Raw genomic sequence first — 17,829 nt, 5'->3', positions numbered from 1 at the left:
ACGAGATACCAGTGTAATCATCTTATCGAACCAAACCCACTCTACTCCCTCGACGTCTCCCACCTCACCACCACACGCGCAAACCACACCCACCACCACTTCAACATCCACACCAACCTCCACCGAGCCCCAACGCTCCCAACACAACCTCTACAATGGGCTCCAAAGTCAGCAAAGTCAAAGAACGCGCCACAGACGGCAAACTGCAACCCAGTCAAGAGCGCCTCGACAAGGAGCAGATGAAGGAACCGAGCAATTACTATTCACATCGCAGTAAGAGCATGCGGAGGAAAGCGGGGAAAGGGGGTGCTACAAGTGATGTGGGAGGGAGTGCTGGGGGTGCGGGGGGAGGGGCTGGTGGTGTTGCATAGGACGGGGGAAGAGGATACATGGGAGACTTGGAGGGTGTCAAGGGCAGATTGAGAATTTGGATACAAGATAGGTGGCGGCATATTGTGTTGGCGTTCAGGATTGTTTTTATTTGGGACTGTAGCATAGCGATGCATGGGCATGAGGATATTCACTTCTCCATCAATACATCAGGTATACTGTGTCTTCTTCGAGCAGCATTTCCCCATTTGCACGAGAATCGGTCCGCCATGGCATGGCGACCACTCCAGCTAATCTCACCGCATCGGTCCGTTGTCATCGCATATCGTACAACCTCACGTCTAGACACACACGCGTTTCAACAACTCATTGCGAATGAACACATTACATTACTGAATCCATCTCACATACTATCTTCTTTCGCATCCCCTCTAGCACCAATCCCTCTAGTGCATAGTCGCATTCCCGCCAACGCGATAACTCTCCGGCGGCCCATTATGACTGTAAACAACACCTCCCAGATCCAAGACAACCTTCTGCAGAATAACATTCGCCTCTACAAGCCACAGCTTGAGAGTATGCTTACCAGGTGCAAGTTCACCGTGGTTGGTAGTGTTCTTCCACGCGCTATCCGCAACCGCAACACCCCATCCAACAGGGAAGTTGGGCTGCGGCTGGTCGATGACGAACTGGCGGCGGGCTTCGGTTTTGTTGTCGATCTGGGCGATGTAGGCGAGGGGAACCTTTGGGTTGATGTTGTGGGTGGGTGTGAGGATGAGGGTGAGGTTGAGGCCCTTGGCCTTGGTGGTGGGTGTAAAAGTGACGAAGTCGTATTCCAGACTTGGTGCGCTTGAGGAATCGAGGCCTTCGGCTAGGTTGTTCGCGAGCTTGACGCCAGATATGGTACGGCCGTATTTGGGGAGGACCATGTATTCGTTGTCGGAGGAACCAGGGGTGGAGCGCGTGTAGTGCTCTGCTTCGAAAGCGAGTTGACCCGCGGATTCGACGAAGCCGGCGTTGAAGTCGGAGGGGATGGACGTCTTGTTTACCATGAGCATGACTTGGGGGTTTCCGCCTTGGGTGCCGAAGTCGGTGGAGCTGGAGAAGTTGAGCTTGCTCTGGGCGCCGAAGCCGTCTTCGACCTTGGTCCAGTCTACGTCGACGTAGATGCGGATATCTTCATCGTTGGGCTGCATGGTTCCCTTGGCTTCGGAGAGAGTGACAAAGGGATCAGCGCTGATGTTCCAGTTGAAGGCGCCGGTACCGCGGTGAGAGATCTCGATCCAGCGCTTGGGGGTGAAGGGTGTCATGGCCGGGAGGGTCAGCGAGCCACCTCCGTTGCTGTGCCACATGTCGTCACCGGGAATGGTGGCGTTTGAGCCCTCGACTGAGATGCCCATGTCACCTGCTAGGGAGCGCTCTTGAGTCTGTACCCAGCGGAGGTCGGGGGTAGACTGCCGCATAGGTTGTTGCCTGCGATTGGGTTAATATCATGATTTCCACCGCAAGGTCATTGGAAACTTACCAGTATCCTTGGTAACCAAGATGGGTCTGGTCCATCATGTGGTCCCACTTGCCGTTGAGCTGAGTGTGGTAGAGGCGGGTGAGGTTGTGGTCCTTGTTCATGCCATCAATCACACGCTGCATCCATCTGTTGGCGCTGTTGCGGCCCATCTGCGCGTAGATGATGTTCCTGGCGCCCGAAACCTGTACATCGACGTGGTTGCCTCCAGCAAGGACACGGTGCAAAATGATCTCGTAGAATGCTGGCTGTTGTTCAGGAGAAAGCGCAGCGTTGACCTTGTTGGCGCGTTCGGCGAGTGACTCCCAGTGAGCGAGGATGCGGTCAGCCTCCTCGTAGTTGAGAACGCTGAAGGAAGAGGGCTCGACCCATTCGAACTTGCGCATGTTGGCGAGGAAACCGTACTCGTCCATAATCTCGGCGATCTCCTCAGCATGCTCTTCACCGAAGTTACGGGCGGCGAATCCAGCGAGCCACTCAGGCACTGAGTCGTGGTTGTAAGAGTCCATGTCGTAGGCAATGTCGAACCAATGGCTGATGGCGATCTCAGCGGGCTTGATGTCACCGACGTTGACGATCCAGATCCGGTCAGCCTCACGGTCCTTGGCCAACTTCATCTGCTCGTAAGTCTTCTGGAGCTGGATCGTATCTTGCCACTTGTAGTTGCGAGAGTCACCGACGTAGTCGAAGTGGTAGTAGACACCAGCACCTCCGGATCGGTTCTTCTCGTCGCCAACTGGGAGACGACGAATGTTTTGCCAGTTGTCCTCAGTCCAGAGGAGAGTAACCCAGTCGGGAACTTTCATGCCAGCCTCAAAGTAGTCCTGGACTTCCTTGTACAAACACCACATCTGAGGAACCTCGGACGCGTCGCCGTGAACCTTGGTGAGAATGTCTTGCTGAGCGTCGACCACGGCCTCAAGGACCGAGGTTTGGACATCGGAAGACATAGCAGTGTCGTGGTATCCGCGCATACCGACAGTGACGACGTTCTCGTAGGGAGCAGCGCGCACGGCACCCTCCATGAAGTAGTCGTAGAGAGTAGCGTTGTTGGTCGCCCAAGACCAGCCAGATTCGGCACCCTTGGCGACCTTGCTCCATTCCTGGGTGGCACGAACCATGGGCTCAGTGTGCGATGTTCCCATCACGATACCGTACTCGTCGGCAAGCGGCTGGTTGCGGGCATCGTCGACGTTGAACATGCCGTTCCACATAGCCGGCCAGAGGTAGTTGGCCTTGGAGCGGAGCAGCAGTTCGAAGACCTTGGAGTAGAACTGAGCTCCGAACGGTGCGCCATAGGGAGACTGAGGGTAGCGGTCGTTGGCCCAGCCGGTCAGAGCAGGGGCTTCGTCGTTGATGAAGAAACCACGGTACTTGACAGATGGCGTCTTCTGGACTTTGGTGGTTTGGAGCATGTAGATGGAGTCATGTTTCTTCGCAGGTACGTCGGCGAACCAGTGCCATGGCGAGACACCGATTTGCTCAGATATATCGTAGATACCGTAGATGGCACCGCGGCGATCGCTGCCTATAAAGAGTTAGCGTCGAGCATCAAGACCAATCTCGGGATACATACCAGCAATGACAAGTGCGTCGCCAGTCATGTTTCCAGCCTGCTTCACCACCGCACTAACGTAGGACTCCCATTGACCCTCAACCTCGCTGACGTCGAGCTGTCCGCTCGCAATCATGTCGTCGATCAGACTTGAGTTGCCAATGGTTCCCACGATGATGGTGCCAGCAGATGAGTTGGACGCAGCACTGCCACTAACGCTCCAATCCTCGCCAATGCCAGTAACATTGAAGATCATGGAAGCATTAGCCGTCGGCGTTCCAGAAGTCATCAGAGTACCATTGGTACCCGTAACCCGTCCGAAGTCGATAGCAAGGTCGTGAGCAGCGCGCAGAACACCGGGCCAATCCGCAGCATCAGCGTGAATACTGACAGGAGAGCCACGAGCGGCGAGAAGAGACGAGCCATCGCCTTCTGTAGAAGAAACAGTAGGCTTGCGGAAGGCCTCAAGAGCAGAAGCCGAGCCAGCAAAGGCGACGGAAAGCGACAGGGCGCTGACCACGGTGCGAGAGAAGAGCTCCATGATGCCTGGTCAGTAGTCGAGCAACGTCCTGAACAGCGAACGAAAACGCGGAGAATCCCCAGCTTTTGAATGGCTTCCCCAGAACATACGCCGCGGTGATAGCCACGACGGTAACCCCATAGTCACCAAGAGATCCGCACCGCCCTAGCCGTTTAGTCGACTAGTCATCGTGCATGTTCGTACATCGAATGACCACCTTCCCATGAAATGTCTAGCAGCGACTGCATATCCAGGAACAGCATGCAGTTGCTGGCCAACGGCCCGATATTGAGGGACCCTAGTCGCTTTACCCCAGCCGGGACCGGTTGTTCTATGGCTAAATTGACGTGACGTACATGAGCCAGTCGCCTTGTCGCTGCAAGACTTCTAGAAGGGCAAGCAAGCAGTCTTGGCGGTAGGTCGGAGGACACGTGCAGCATGCAAATATCCGGATCCATGCACTGCACATGGAAAGTCGGTAGCAAAGGCGCTGTGCGATTGATTGGTACCAACTCGGCGTCCAGACAATCGGATACCATCTCTGGGATGCTGAGACGACGCAGAAATTGTTCCGTGTCAGTTCGCCATGCTTTCCCTTGACGACAAACATGAGGCCGCCTGATCCCCCTCTTTGCACACGGAGATTTCCAAAAGAAACGCAGGGTGCGCAGCGCGAAGGGGCTTGGAAAACGGGTCTACGGGCTCATGGAGCGGCACTCCCCACGGTGGGTGAAAAGGCTAAATGCAGTCCCCCGCAAACTGCTCAAACCGCTCTGGGCCTAGTGCGGCGGCAAGGCGCCAAGCATCGCGAAAAATGTTGGAAGCGCGAATTATCCAAAGAAACATACAGCCGTCTTACCCCCAATAGCGCCACAGCAACCTCCGACTCGATTAGTGGAGATTTGCATACTATCGTGTGATTAGTCGTGTTCGGAGATCAATCACCCGACTAAGCCTTCCTTCACCGTTCCGGAAGGGAGTCCAGGACGCTCCGACTTTTGTCAAACCTCCGCATACTCGACCCCACGCACGCGTCTACAGCCGACCGTCGCAATGGCCCAAGGCGCAATCAAGAAGACCAAGGCCGCTCCTCCGAAGAAGTGCGTCCTCTCCCCGCGCTCAACACTCCACCAAGCGCAAACTGTTCTCCCAACACGCATACTAACATCGGAACTCTAGGTCCTCGGTCGCGCGCAAACAAACCGGCGCCCGCGTCATCAAGCCCAAGAAAGCGTCCATCATCACACAAAACAAGATCAAGCACAAGAGCAGCTCTGGGCTCGTAGGCAATACAGAGAAGATGCTTGCGCAGAAGGCGGGGCATTTGGAGATACTCAAGGGGGGAAAGAGGGATAAGAGGGAACCCGGTGACAAGAAGAAGAGTGGTTGAAATGTGGACTTCGTGGGATAGATATCTGGCAAGGCGCGTGGAATTATGACCTGGGTCTCTGAGGTTTGGCATGAAGTAATGCGCCTCGACGCGAGAGCGGCTTCATGGACAGCGAGAATGGTGTTCAGCGTAGGAAAAGATGAGCCTTATACGATCGGTATCACGCGATACAAGCCAGGTCATTAGTGGTTACCTGAAGGAATCAACGACAGAAGGCATACTTGAAGGACATGGGATGGAAGCTGAAGATATCGTAATTCGAACAACAGTGTCCATTCGCGAGGCAAATGCCGAGCCCATCCAGTGAGTATTCAGGTAGCATATCCCAGCGCCCTGCCGCGACCAGAGAAATGGAAGAAATACCATCAAGTCCACTCCATATCCTCAAATAATACCCGCTCGTGCAGCCTCACCACCCCCAGCATCCACCACAGCTTCCCTCGCCTTTCCTCTGCCCAGTCCACCCTCTCCAACGCCCATCCTTCGTGCGACATAGCGCTGTGCAACAATACCCACACTCAAATTGATCGTCTCCTCCATCCACTCGCTAACCCATTCCCGTGGATCCACACCACCACTCTCGATAATCTCATAAATTTCCTGCGGTAGTTGTTGCTCCTCGCCCTCGGCCTCGGTATTGGCCGGCGCATCTAGCCAGTCGACCCATTTCGACGGGAAAGACTGGCTGATGGACTTGAAGGAGATGCCGTGGATAGGGTCGTGCAGGTAGATAGCGAAAGCCACCTCCTCCTCGTCCTCCTTTTGTTCTTCCACATCCGACTTTTCTTCTGAGGAGGATGTAGCGAAGAGTTCGTCTTGTACGGGATAGCTGATAGCTTGGATCGCAATAAAGATGTCGCTGCTCCTGACGGGGTTCGTCTCGCTCAGGACTTCTGTCGCTTGCTTGGCTGCTTCTTCAACACCTCCTCTCGCACCAAAGAACTCGTTCGCGTACGACTCTGCGCTGACGCGTGCGAGCTTTGTGCCTTCTACGAGTCCTTTGACCACGGAGAGGTCGCGCTTGTCGGTGTGTCGCCACCATGGCCCGTCGTTCCAGCCCCCACCGCCGCCCCGGTAGCCGTCCAATGATCCGCGCTGTGTTGACTCGGAGCCGCGTTGGATGACCATGAGGTCTCCGCCTTCTACTTGTGCCATGACGCCGGCGAATGTCTGGTAGATGAGGGGGTCGAGCGAGGGGTACCCGATGAGGTCGTGTGTGATGTGGATCTGGAGGCGTTCATGCTGGGAGATGGGTGGTGCGAGGGTGTTTAGGATGTTGGTAAAGGTAGGTACGGCACGCTTGCCGAGTTCACCTCCTGTAGCATGTTAGACTGAGATGACATGGTGGGAAATGGAATTGTACCAATGCCGCGAAGAGCACCAACGTTCCCTCGTACTTGCTCCGCCCATCGCTGGGCTTCTTGGTTCTTTTGGATCTCTTGGTAGGCGGCTTCCGCTTGCTTCCTCGCCGTCTCTGCTGCTGCAGTGGCTGTTGACACCAGTCCTCCCCATCCACCTCCCCACCAAGATCCACCTGACTGCTTCTCCTCCTGGGGCTCAGGTGCTTGTTGTTTGGCGGGCGCCTCTCGGGTTGGCGCGAAGCTCTGGTGGTACGAACGGGTACTCTCCCCTGATTTCCTCGGCACTGAAGGTCGGTTGTCTTCGCTTGTACGTGCTGATCCAGTGGAAGAGGGAGTAGCTACGCCTGGTGCGCGGCGGCTGCTCGATGTGGTCGATGACGAGGCTACTTTGGGTGTGTTTGGACGACTGATCTGGCGGGGAGCTGCTGGTTGAGCCTTGCCCAATTGCTCCAGCTCATCCAGGTCCTTCAGAGCATCTTCATCCTCCTGGCGCTGGATCTTCTGGCGTGGTGCGCGGGACCCTTTGGCATGCTTCGGCGGGGGTGCGGGAGTCTCCCCAGCCAGAGCTTCCAGTTCCGCGAGCTCTTCGTCAGCTGTCTTGGGTGGCATGATGGATGGAAGATAAGGAGACTAGTTCAAGGTGATAGTGCCCACAGTCACGAGTCACTGAGAGAGCGGAGGCGTATACAGTCGGCGGATATCACTGCAAACATCAAGTCATGGCCGTCTTGTTTGGACCATCTGACAGCTAGATGCCAGTCAGTTTAGCGTGTTGATGTCATTGGCTGCCTGCGCATGCGCCAAGCGCGATCATGGTTCGGCTCGCTTTTGCTGAAGCAGCCACGCCCCGTAACAAAGATCATCACACTCGATTCACTGACTATTCCATTTCCCATTTCCTTTTCAAGATACCCTCTATCACCTGCTAGCTTTTATTTGCGCGCGCTCTTTGCGGAAGCGCAAGGTTCTGTTCATCTTCTTCGCTCACAGCTTTTGTCACCCTGAAGGCTTGCGATTCGCGCTACGCCCCTTCGGCCCCTACATGGAGACATTGTCCCGACAGGTACACCCACATCAAACTCAACACAACATTCACTACCTGCATTGGCCCCGCGTATCTTCCTGATGCCACGTCCACGGGGTGCGGCTACGCGCGGTGCCACACGTCGCAATTCGCAGCAAGATGACACGCTTTCCCGGACCCGTGGTCAAGCAGCAAAACAAGCGCCATCAGAACCAGATGCGCCAGACACGGTTGCACCAGCATTCAGTCCTACCAAACTGAGTCCTACCATCACTAGGAAGACAACTCGCTCAGCTTCCAACATTTCTGGTAATTCATTCGAGGCGCCGTCCGCGTCCGAAATCTACGCATCATATGAGCACCCGTTGTTCATGGTCTTTGGTCTGTCACCCGAGTTCTTTGACGGTCTGAAGAAGCACCATGGAAAACTTCCCAAAGAACGCAAGTCTATCGTTGGCGCACTCCCAGAGCGCTCACCTACTCCAGAAGAAGCCTCGGAGTCTGAAGATGAGAGTGCCGAAGAGAGTGAGGTTGAAGTGCCTGTTGCGCCTCCGCCAGCGCCAAGAGGTCGTGGACGCGGTGGTCGAGGCTCACGTGGCGGACGCGGTCGAGGCGGTCGCGGCAGAGGCAGTCGAGGAGGACGCGGTCGCGGCGGTACTTCACGAGGAACTTCATCTGCGCCATCAAAAGCATCTCGCAATGCTGCCGCCATGTTTCCACTTACAGAAGATGATGATGATCAGCCATCCAATCAGAGCACACCCAACGGCAACGCCAAGCCATCCATGCGACTTCTCAACAACAACCGTCTGCATAGTTCTGATGATGAGAACGAAGAAGCGATTGAGGATGACGAGAGCGAGGCCGAGTATGATCGCATAGACGTTGTACAGAAACCATCCAGAACACCCCAAGGTTCTGCGCCACCCGGTCAAGACTCACTCGATGGCGGTTCACATACATCAGCGCCGACACGCGAGTCAAGACCAGAGCCCACGTCGAGGAGATCCACCAAGCTTGCGGTACCCAAGATCGCGCTGCCAGAGTCAGCCTCACAGACACCGCGAGATTCTGCATCGACGCCTGCGGAGTCCGCAGTCCCAAAACTGCTAGAGCCTGAGGAGGATATGCTTTCCGAGTCAGATCTTCCCGATCCCTTCATTGAAGACGCGCCTTCTCCGATCGAAGCCGAGTGCGAAGATAGAGCAGACTACCTCCTGCAGAAGCGCTTCAAGCCGATGACTGACGTACAAGCTGCTATCGCCGCCTTGACGAAGTTTCCAGCAGCGCAACGGAGTACTGAGAATCTCTACGCTCTAACGCAGAACACGCAACAGATCCTCAAAGCTTGGCAGGACGAGTATCTCGTGTTGGACGCAAGGGTATGTTACTGTCATCATTTCATATGTATCTACTAATAGTCCCAGACTGCACCTCACATGCATCCAGCCAAGAAGGCTTGCAACGGTGGACGTATCCCGCTGGCTCCGGAAGTCTTCGAGGACATGAAAGAGGCCGACCTCTATGGCTATATCTACGACCCAAAGAAGCCACCCGGCTGTCAGGATCCTTTCTTACAGCGGCCAGGCGCGGACAAGGGTGGCAAGAGAGAACTACGCACGCGTCGCACACGGGACCAGCTTGAGTCGGCAGCTCCCAGTGAAGAGGAAGACGAAGAAGACGGTGAAGGTCGACCCTCTAAGCGGCAACGACGAGCCACCCGCAAGTTTGACGGTACTGACACAGGAACTGGTGCCAACACCCCCAAGAAGCACAACGGCTGGGGCGGCGCGCGCAAGAAAGGTGTTAGTCGATTCACGAAGCCAACTTCCGAGACCCCAGAGCCAGAAGGACGAGGCGTAAAGCGAGCCCGGACAACGGCTAGTAACTTGCTCCATCAACGCATCCAAGAAATGAGAGAGGAATCAGTTGTCGGTAGTTCCGGGGACGAGGACTCATCAACCATGGACGTAGACGAGTATTCAGATGCTAACCCTAAGCGTGGACGTCCAGCCGGTAGTAAGAACGTAGCTCGCCGTAGTGACTTTGGAGTAAAGAAAGGCCCACGAAAGAAGACCAGCGAATCAGGAACCCCAGCACCCTCGGCACATGGCCCAAACGCTCCACCACCAGCACTGAACTCAATGAGTGAAGGTCAAGGTCAGTTTACTATTGATGCCCAGCCGTTCCCGGAAGGCATACCCATAATGGCACCGAACTCTGCTGAGACGGTTTTTCAAGGCACACTACAGTATTCTGCGCCCAACACAGAGGTACCACTTGTGCATCCGAGCGAATCCAGTACTCCTGACGCGTACATGCTCACTGCCCCCCTTAGTCAGTATACAGCCAACAACAGCTACGCGGACGACTCATCCCCAGCGTCAGGCTCGCGACGGAAACCGCGCGTAAAATCAGAGAAGCGCAGTCAATCCATGACCATGTGGTGGGCCGAACGCAAGGCAAAGAAGCGGGAGGAGGAAGCGCAGGCCGGAATTACCCCAACACCCGATCCGCGCGAAAAATCCGCGACGCAAAAGGGTGCCCGGCAGTCTGAAGGCTCGGCGACTGGCGCTACACCGCAATCGCAGCCTTCGCATTCCCAGCAAGCATCTCCGATACACCATCCACAGCACGCTCCTCAACACAGTCCCCATCACCCTCCGCCAGAAGCGTACCTGCAGTATACCCAAGGCCCGCCGCAACACTACATGTACCTCAGCGGACCGCCTCCACCACAACACATGATGATGCAGTACTCGCCACTTGCGGCCCTTCCCACTGGTTCTTTCCCTAGCCCATATCCCCATCACGCGCCACACGCCCACAGCGGAATTCCCCTTACCCAACCCCCGAGCACAGCAGGCGGACCGTTTGGAGGTCCCCGCCAACTCGCCCCAGCACCCATGAACATGCCCACATACCCCAGCCCGTACGGTCCCCAAAGCCCAGCCGGAGGCAGACCCAAGAGCAGTGGCCAGTCACTGCCTAGGAGTGCTGCTACTACCGGCCAGAACGGACAGCAAGTACTGGCACCCGCACCATCTCAGCAACAACACCAGCAGCAGCAAGGACAGCATTTCAGCCCATACGCACCGATGAATGTCGGAGGTGCCGCGGGTCGCGAGATGCCGTTCAAAGTCATGGTTCCCGGTCCAGCCCCAGAGAGGAGAGGAAGTCGTTAGAAGCGATTGTCGCCTCGTAATGAAGACGGAGGCGAGGATAGCGATGACAGTATATACGTGCTTGATTGATTGATTCATTGTTTTCATGCGATAGCGAGCTGTGCTGGGCTGAGATGGGCGGGTGTGATTTTTTACTGAACGATGCGAATTAGAACGGCTGTTAGTAAGCCTGTGTATTATAGTAATACTACTGAAAAATTGCATTTGCCTGGCTTTCATGCCGGGCATATTGCCATCCACTTGATGTACTATGTTCCCAAGTATTGCCGACGACATGTTGCATTCACTCTTATCTTATGAGGTTCTGATATTGGTAGAGAGCTATACCAGGCCAGGACACCTTTCCGATGATACCACTAGTCTATGTTTTCATCTTAATGCACCATGTTTGAGAGGACGTGTGGGCCACGAGTGTACAAAATATGTCGCTGGCGTGGGCTACTATCAAATCAATAAACTTTATATGAACAGCTTACTAGGCTTCCAAGCCGACGGCAGCGTTATTCATCCGACTGATCGCACTCGCCCTCCAAGTATCTTCTTCCAGACTGATGCCACTTTTCTTGAAGAGCATGTTCCTAGCGCTCTCTTTTGTGTATGTCGGCCAGGTTGTTCTAGAGTCCAGAGCATAACGAGCATTCGGCGAGAGCTCGTTAACAAAGCTCACCCACATCCTGCACATGCGCTTACTGAGCCTGACGAGATGGTCGCTTTCTTCCGTAGAGTTGGAAGCAAGAAAGTTGACCTCATGTCCAACACCCTCGACATTGCCAAACACAAACGGAATCTCTGTGTAGTGCGCGGCACCTAGAGTTTCGGCCGAAACACCGCTCCCCACGGTGTCGAAACGGTAGCTGTAAGCAGGAACGCCATATTCAGCCCACGTCTCTGTGGCAAGGCGCCTTGCAGCAATGAAGATATAATCGCCTACGAATAAGGAAATTCTTCCGTAGAGACTACCGTAATCTGGGCGGGATGATGGCAACACAGTACCGAGGGAATCCTGTAGATTCTCGGGCGACATCCGCTCGAGGTACTCAGCAGCGATACTATCCACCGTCGTACTGGCTATGCCAGGGCCCAACCATCCCGCAACGACTGCCCGGAACTGGGTGGGATCACTTATACCTTTCAAACCCTGACTTATGGTGAAAGATGTACCCTCATTCGTATTCGCACCAGCGAGTATGGGCACCCGTACAAATCTACCCTGCTTCAAAGCCATCCGCGAGTTTCCATCGAAGAACTCGCCGTCTTGAACTGGGATCAATGATTGATGTTGGAAGACAGCCTTGAGCGCCTCGGCGGGTAGACTTCTCAGGCAGTCGAGCGTGTCCTCTTCGAGCATACAACCAGTCTGCCTGAGCAAGTTGTCGTAGAAGACGTCCTGCTCTCGCACCGACATCCCCCTCGCATCAACAGCTGGCCCACCACTTTGTACAATCGCGGCGCGGAAAAGACCCTCATCTTTCCCTCCATACGCAGCAAGGTGATGTCCAATTGACATCGCACCCGCCGACTCTCCTTGGATCGTAACCTTTTCCGCATCTCCACCAAACGCAGCGATATTATCCTTCACCCACCAAAGCGCCAGGCGCTGGTCGTGCAAACCCAGATTCGCTACTTTAGACTCAAGTACCGCACTACCGGGCAAGAAACCGAAACCAGATAGCCGGTAGTTGATCGTAACGCCGATGATAGGCGCGCCGACTGTCACTGATTCTTTCACGAGGAAAGACATGTTGTAGCGTTGATCCCCACCACTACCTTCCTGGAAACCACCGCCGTGGATGAAGAGTAGGACGGGGAGTTTAGGGCCTTTGTCGAGACCAGCGGGTCGGACGATATTGAGGGTTAGGCAATCTTCGCTTTCGGGGTAGGATGGTGTGGTCTGTGAGAATACGGGCAGGTTTATGGATGTGGAAATGCATCCTGGTCCGTAATTGTTTGCGTCGAAGTGTCCTAAGCGATGGGCGAGAGGCGCAGGGCGGCGGTAGCGGAGGGGCCCGGTTGGGGGTTGGGCATAGGGGATGCCGAGGAAGAAGTCTTGGTTGTAGTTTGGATTGTGTATTCCAGTGAGGGTTCCGTTGGTCGTTTTGACTGTCGGATAGAGGGTAGAGGCACTTGTGATGTTTGTTAGAAGATGCAGAAGCAATGTTTTGACGTTCATGTTCAGCATGTCTGGGAAGTAGTAGATGGGGAACAGAACGATCTGCTTGTTATGGAAGCACCTACCGAAAGGTTTTCTCGAACTACTTATGTATCTATTTAGCTACACATAACAGCATCAAACGACATTCAAGTTGAGCCTCCAAAGACGTGTCTCGCGTACTCGTTTGATAGTAGGTAGTCGGCCCGAAGCGAGCTCGGAACGGATAGCCATGACTATCCGGCTGGGCGCCTCGAGAGAGAAGTGGATGAGGCTCTTGATAGTAGGCCTATTGGAAGTCGTGCTACACGATCTCTAAAACCTGGGCACAGTCGACTTGTGGGCGGCCAAGGCTCAACGACCTCGAGACGTTGTTGTATAGCGGAGTCTCTCGGAGCCGCACTGGGCGGTGGGTATCCTGCTTAGGCCATGCTCGAATCCTTTCCAATCATCTATCGTTAGGAATGAAGACAGTCGGCCGAGGCCAAGTGCAGGCGCGATAATCCTTTCTGGAGGCGGGCCGGTCACTCAGAAGGCTGCACTAGGCGTCGCGAGAGCTAAATGTACGTAATTAGGTTCGCGTGTTAATATCGTGAGATATGTTGACGGAGCCTGTCATACTGACTGTTTGTCGCGTTGGGAAAGTGAAGTATCTGAGGACACGTGATGGTGCGGCTCGAAGTGTGCAGGGGTCGGCTCGCTTATCTGGCATCGATCTGAACTCTCCATGATCCAGGGACCATCTGCGTCATCGATCGGTGCTAAGGGAACGCGACAGCTGAACGCGTCGAATTAGCACGGCAATGGCTTCATTAAATCTTGTTTCAGGAGGTTATCCTCATCTCGCTCATTCTGCGGTTCCACGAAACGCGTATGCTGCTCGCACGTCCGAGGCTCCTCTTATCCCTCAAATCCTTTCTACGCATACACCCATCCTTCCCCGCGAAGACACTAGCCACGATGCCACCGAAACGTAAAGCGAGCATACCCGCCAATGCGGCATCCGCGAAGAACTACACCGACGTGTCCGGCGACGCTCCCAACAAGCGCTCGCGCATCGCCAAACCTCTCCCAAAAGCCACCTCGAAAGACGCGCCTCCCGTAGACTCGATAGCGAAGAACACCGAGAATGGAGCGCCTGGAGAGGCCGTGAAGAAGGAGGAAGAAGGCTTTGACCATTCGAGACCAGAAGAGAGAGCCGGCATCGTCGATCGACGATACTATCCTGCCGAAATGAGCAATGAACGATGCGCATTGTACAATCAGAATGAGGTACCGCGCCCGATCGAGATTCTGAACAAGACGTTGGAGAGTACAAAGGACAAACGAGAGGCTATCAAAGACGGGAAGAAATCGCAACATGGCGACGCGGTGGTACACTGGTTCAAGAGGGATCTGCGGATAGGAGATAATACTGGCTTGTCTCAAGCAGCACAATTGGCTGAGAAGAAGGGAGTGGGTCTGATAGGCGTTTGGTTCATGAGCCCGCAAGACTGGGAGGCTCACCTGGTCAGCCCGCCAAAATGTCATTTCGAGTTGCGCTCTGTGGAGACACTCAAGAAGGAACTCGAAGAACTCAACATCCCCCTCTACATCGAAACGATTCCCGAACGAAAGAACGTAACAAAGCGGTTGGTGGAGTTGGCAGAAGAATGGAATGCGAAGAACGTCTTCTGCAACTTGGAATACGAACCTGACGAGCTTCGGCGGGAGGAGCGCTTGGTACGCATGATGCTGGAGAAGGGCATCAACTTCGAGCCGCACCACGACGACTGCGTGGTACCACCTGGTAGTCTCAAGACAGGAGGTGGAAAGCAATATGCGATGTACAGCCCTTGGTTCCGATCATGGGTTGCACATCTGCATGAGCATCCACATCTTATGAACGAGCGCCCTGTGCCTGAGCGAAATCCTCCAGCCTTCCGCAAGAAATTCACTCAGCTCTTCGACACGAAAGTCCCCGATCTACCAGAGTGCAAAGCGTTGACGGCAGAAGAGAGGGAACGGTTCCAGCAACTGTGGCCCGCAGGTGAGGCCGCTGCTATGGATCGCCTGGAGCGCTTCTTGGAAGAAAAGGTGGTAAAATACAAGGACACGCGCAACTTTCCCGCGATGAACAGCACCGCACGCGTGAGTGTGCATCACGCTGCTGGCACGCTGGCGGCACGAACCAGTATACGTATGGCTCGAGACGTCAACAGCGCGAAGAGACTCGACGGAGGGAAGGATGGCGTCAAAGGCTGGTTGGGAGAAGTCGCATGGCGGGACTTCTATCGCCATGTGCTTGTACACTGGCCCTACGTTTGGTATGCCCGACCAATACCCTCTATACCACGAATATACTAACACAACCCCAGCATGAACAAGCCCTTCAAATTCGAATACACAAACATCGAATGGGAGTACAACGACGCGCACTTCCAAGCCTGGACACAAGGCCAGACCGGCTACCCCATCGTCGACGCCGCCATGCGCTGCCTCAACCACACAGGCTACATGCACAACCGCCTGCGCATGATAACCGCCTCCTTCCTCGCCAAACACCTCCTCCTCGACTGGCGCCTCGGCGAACAATACTTCATCACGCACCTCATCGACGGCGACTTCGCGTCCAACAACGGCGGCTGGGGCTTCAGTGCGTCGACAGGTGTAGATCCACAACCGTACTTTAGGATCTTCAACCCGTGGACACAGTCGGAGAGGTTCGATGAGCAGGGCGAGTTTATCAAGCTGTGGCTACCGGAGCTGGCAGAGGTGGAGGGGGCGGCTATACATAATCCGTATGCGGCCGGTGGAAAGGCCGCGCAGATTGCGAAGGCGAAGGGCTATCCCGAGCCGGTTGTTGAGCATAAGTTCGCGAGGGAGAGGTGCTTGGCTAGGTATAAGGCTGGTATTGGGAGGAACACTGCGTGAAGAGTTGTTCATGAGATGTTGAGGCATGAATGGCTTTAATTCAGTTGTAGCGTTTGCTTGGGCACCGTTCATTCATCTCTATTCGACATAGTTGTATCTTCCGCAATCTATACGACTTATACGCAAGGAAAGTCGAGTCGGACATTCGGTCGTTGGATCTATTCGACCATGTGTTGAAGTGTGCGGGAACAGGTTGCTCTCAAATGAGGAGTTTCGCAGCACCAAAAACTTCAGAAGACATGTGCATTGCGATCCGTTACTGAGATCAGTCAAATCGCCCCTTTTTGTGGTAGGGATCTGCAGTGCGGGGCTAATGCGCGACAGTCGGCCCGAGCAATTCGACCAGATCGCTTTTCTCGCGTTCCCCATCTTCCTTCTCGCAATAACGCAGGAACAGTAAACACGGCTGTTGTCGATTGGAACTGGCGTCATTATTGAATCCCTACATGGTTACTTACGTTACCGCCGCATCAGCATTGATCAGCTTTTCTGCAGGATCTCACGTGAAAGCTTCCTCCGTCCCCCTCAGGAGTTGACCTCGAGGAACCGCGACCAGCTATGGAACAGCCAAAATGTACCAACTTCGTCAAGCCCAAACCAATAGAACCCGCAGAGAGACCCTGGCGGCTCCTTGACAGTGGTCAAACGGTGCCAATGCCCTATGGAGAATTTCACAAAGAGACATTTGGAAAAGTCAAGTCAATAATGGCCGACTATGGCATGCTGAACGCCATCTTGATAAGATCCGAGGGCGTTATACGGAAGAGATGGACAAAGAAGACGCGTACTCAACGTAAAGCTATTCTTGAACGATCATGGCACACGCAAATGCCACACCAGCATCGCCCAGACCTTCGCGACTACTACAGAGTCGAAAGACGAGAGTTCAGCGAGGCTTCCACTTCCACGATCAGAGAAGATGTATACAAATGGCCATATATCAATACAGAGGACCTCGTGACTCCAACACATGTCTTACAGCTTCTGAACTCTCGCGGACGGTATACACCCAACAATTTTGCCGAGATGGATTGGCAAAGCTCAGAGCTCGGTCGCAACATCAATGTTATCAAGGTGCGTCCGATATATTACGACCCAAACGACGAAGGCCAACACAAAGCTATATTGGAAGACGAATCCAACGGCAAGGAACCCGAAGATGGGGAAGTTTCACGTAGTTCGGAAAATGAGACAGTACGCGAATGGCAAGATAAATACAAACCCAGCGAATGGGGTTACTATCTGATGATGCATCCTACTGATCTACAAGAATACGGGCTTCCGGTCAAGCTTCCGGTCGCTCTGGAATCTCAAAAACACGTGAGGCGCGCGAGCGAGGCTCTTATCGTCCTACAGATACAGCAGCCTCTGATGGCCTTCCTCGTCAAGATCTGCCTTGAGCTACTTCCCGACGTAGAAGGTGGTCTGGACGGGTTCAAGGCCTTCTTCCAAGCCCCCGAACAACCCGAGCCCCCCGAAATAAGAACGACAAAAGAGGATGGATGGGACTCGGCTTTCGCACTAGCCCAAGACATTCCATATACCGCCCCACAATGGGAAGACTTTCTCAAAATCATGTCCTCTATAGCGGCTAGAATACACGAGTGGAAGGACCATGCCTGGGCTATGCGCGATGATCCATCCTATTTCACTAATGCTGTTAGCGAGTTCTGTAAGTGCGAGGCGCCGTGAGGAGCATCGATTGAAGCACGCTGACCCGATGCATGTAGATGAACACAGCCCTACACATGTATTGGACAGGAAGGGAAGGAAAAGCCCCCATCTTACTGATCCAGCCCTTCAAAAAGACTTTTGGCACATTACGATATACTCGATCATCATGGATTATTACGAGAATCTTGTCATGTGGCATGCTGCAC

The 17,829-nt window shown here is 54.4% G+C and overlaps 7 protein-coding genes across 7 annotated transcripts; 4 read left to right on the top strand and 3 right to left on the bottom strand.

The window, feature by feature from the left end:
- Positions 1-776: 776 nt before the first annotated feature.
- On the bottom strand, positions 777-3,948 carry J4E92_008135 (uncharacterized protein; the record flags this gene model as incomplete). The annotated part of the gene is made up of 3 exons (XM_051499491.1): positions 777-1,803; positions 1,856-3,380; positions 3,429-3,948. 3 exons carry the CDS (start codon positions 3,946-3,948, stop codon positions 777-779), a joined length of 3,072 nt encoding a protein of 1,023 aa, XP_051350274.1.
- Positions 3,949-4,980: 1,032 nt separating this feature from the next.
- Positions 4,981-5,317, top strand: J4E92_008134 (uncharacterized protein; the record flags this gene model as incomplete). The annotated part of the gene is made up of 2 exons (XM_051499490.1): positions 4,981-5,027; positions 5,107-5,317. 2 exons carry the CDS (start codon positions 4,981-4,983, stop codon positions 5,315-5,317), a joined length of 258 nt encoding a protein of 85 aa, XP_051350273.1.
- A 384-nt stretch (positions 5,318-5,701) lies between these two features.
- Positions 5,702-7,287, bottom strand: J4E92_008133 (uncharacterized protein; the record flags this gene model as incomplete). Its single annotated transcript, XM_051499489.1, has 2 exons — positions 5,702-6,633; positions 6,681-7,287. 2 exons carry the CDS (start codon positions 7,285-7,287, stop codon positions 5,702-5,704), a joined length of 1,539 nt encoding a protein of 512 aa, XP_051350272.1.
- Positions 7,288-7,803: 516 nt separating this feature from the next.
- On the top strand, positions 7,804-10,887 carry J4E92_008132 (uncharacterized protein; the record flags this gene model as incomplete). Its single annotated transcript, XM_051499488.1, has 2 exons — positions 7,804-9,084; positions 9,130-10,887. The coding sequence occupies 2 exons, from the start codon at positions 7,804-7,806 to the stop codon at positions 10,885-10,887; spliced, it is 3,039 nt and encodes a 1,012-aa protein (XP_051350271.1).
- A 475-nt stretch (positions 10,888-11,362) lies between these two features.
- On the bottom strand, positions 11,363-13,066 carry J4E92_008131 (uncharacterized protein; the record flags this gene model as incomplete). The annotated part of the gene is made up of 1 exon (XM_051499487.1): positions 11,363-13,066. The coding sequence occupies one exon, from the start codon at positions 13,064-13,066 to the stop codon at positions 11,363-11,365; it is 1,704 nt and encodes a 567-aa protein (XP_051350270.1).
- A 930-nt stretch (positions 13,067-13,996) lies between these two features.
- J4E92_008130 (uncharacterized protein) lies at positions 13,997-15,949 on the top strand (the record flags this gene model as incomplete). The annotated part of the gene is made up of 2 exons (XM_051499486.1): positions 13,997-15,342; positions 15,394-15,949. 2 exons carry the CDS (start codon positions 13,997-13,999, stop codon positions 15,947-15,949), a joined length of 1,902 nt encoding a protein of 633 aa, XP_051350269.1.
- A 1,186-nt stretch (positions 15,950-17,135) lies between these two features.
- On the top strand, positions 17,136-17,641 carry J4E92_008129 (uncharacterized protein; the record flags this gene model as incomplete). The annotated part of the gene is made up of 2 exons (XM_051499485.1): positions 17,136-17,143; positions 17,176-17,641. 2 exons carry the CDS (start codon positions 17,136-17,138, stop codon positions 17,639-17,641), a joined length of 474 nt encoding a protein of 157 aa, XP_051350268.1.
- Positions 17,642-17,829: the final 188 nt, after the last annotated feature.

The sequence above is a fragment of the Alternaria infectoria genome (assembly GCF_024043175.1).
Source record: "Alternaria infectoria strain BMP 0036 chromosome Unknown scaffold_15, whole genome shotgun sequence".
Lineage (NCBI taxonomy): Eukaryota > Fungi > Ascomycota > Dothideomycetes > Pleosporales > Pleosporaceae > Alternaria > Alternaria infectoria.
Note: the sequence above shows the minus strand (reverse complement) of the source record. Positions and strands in the feature narration are given on the sequence as shown.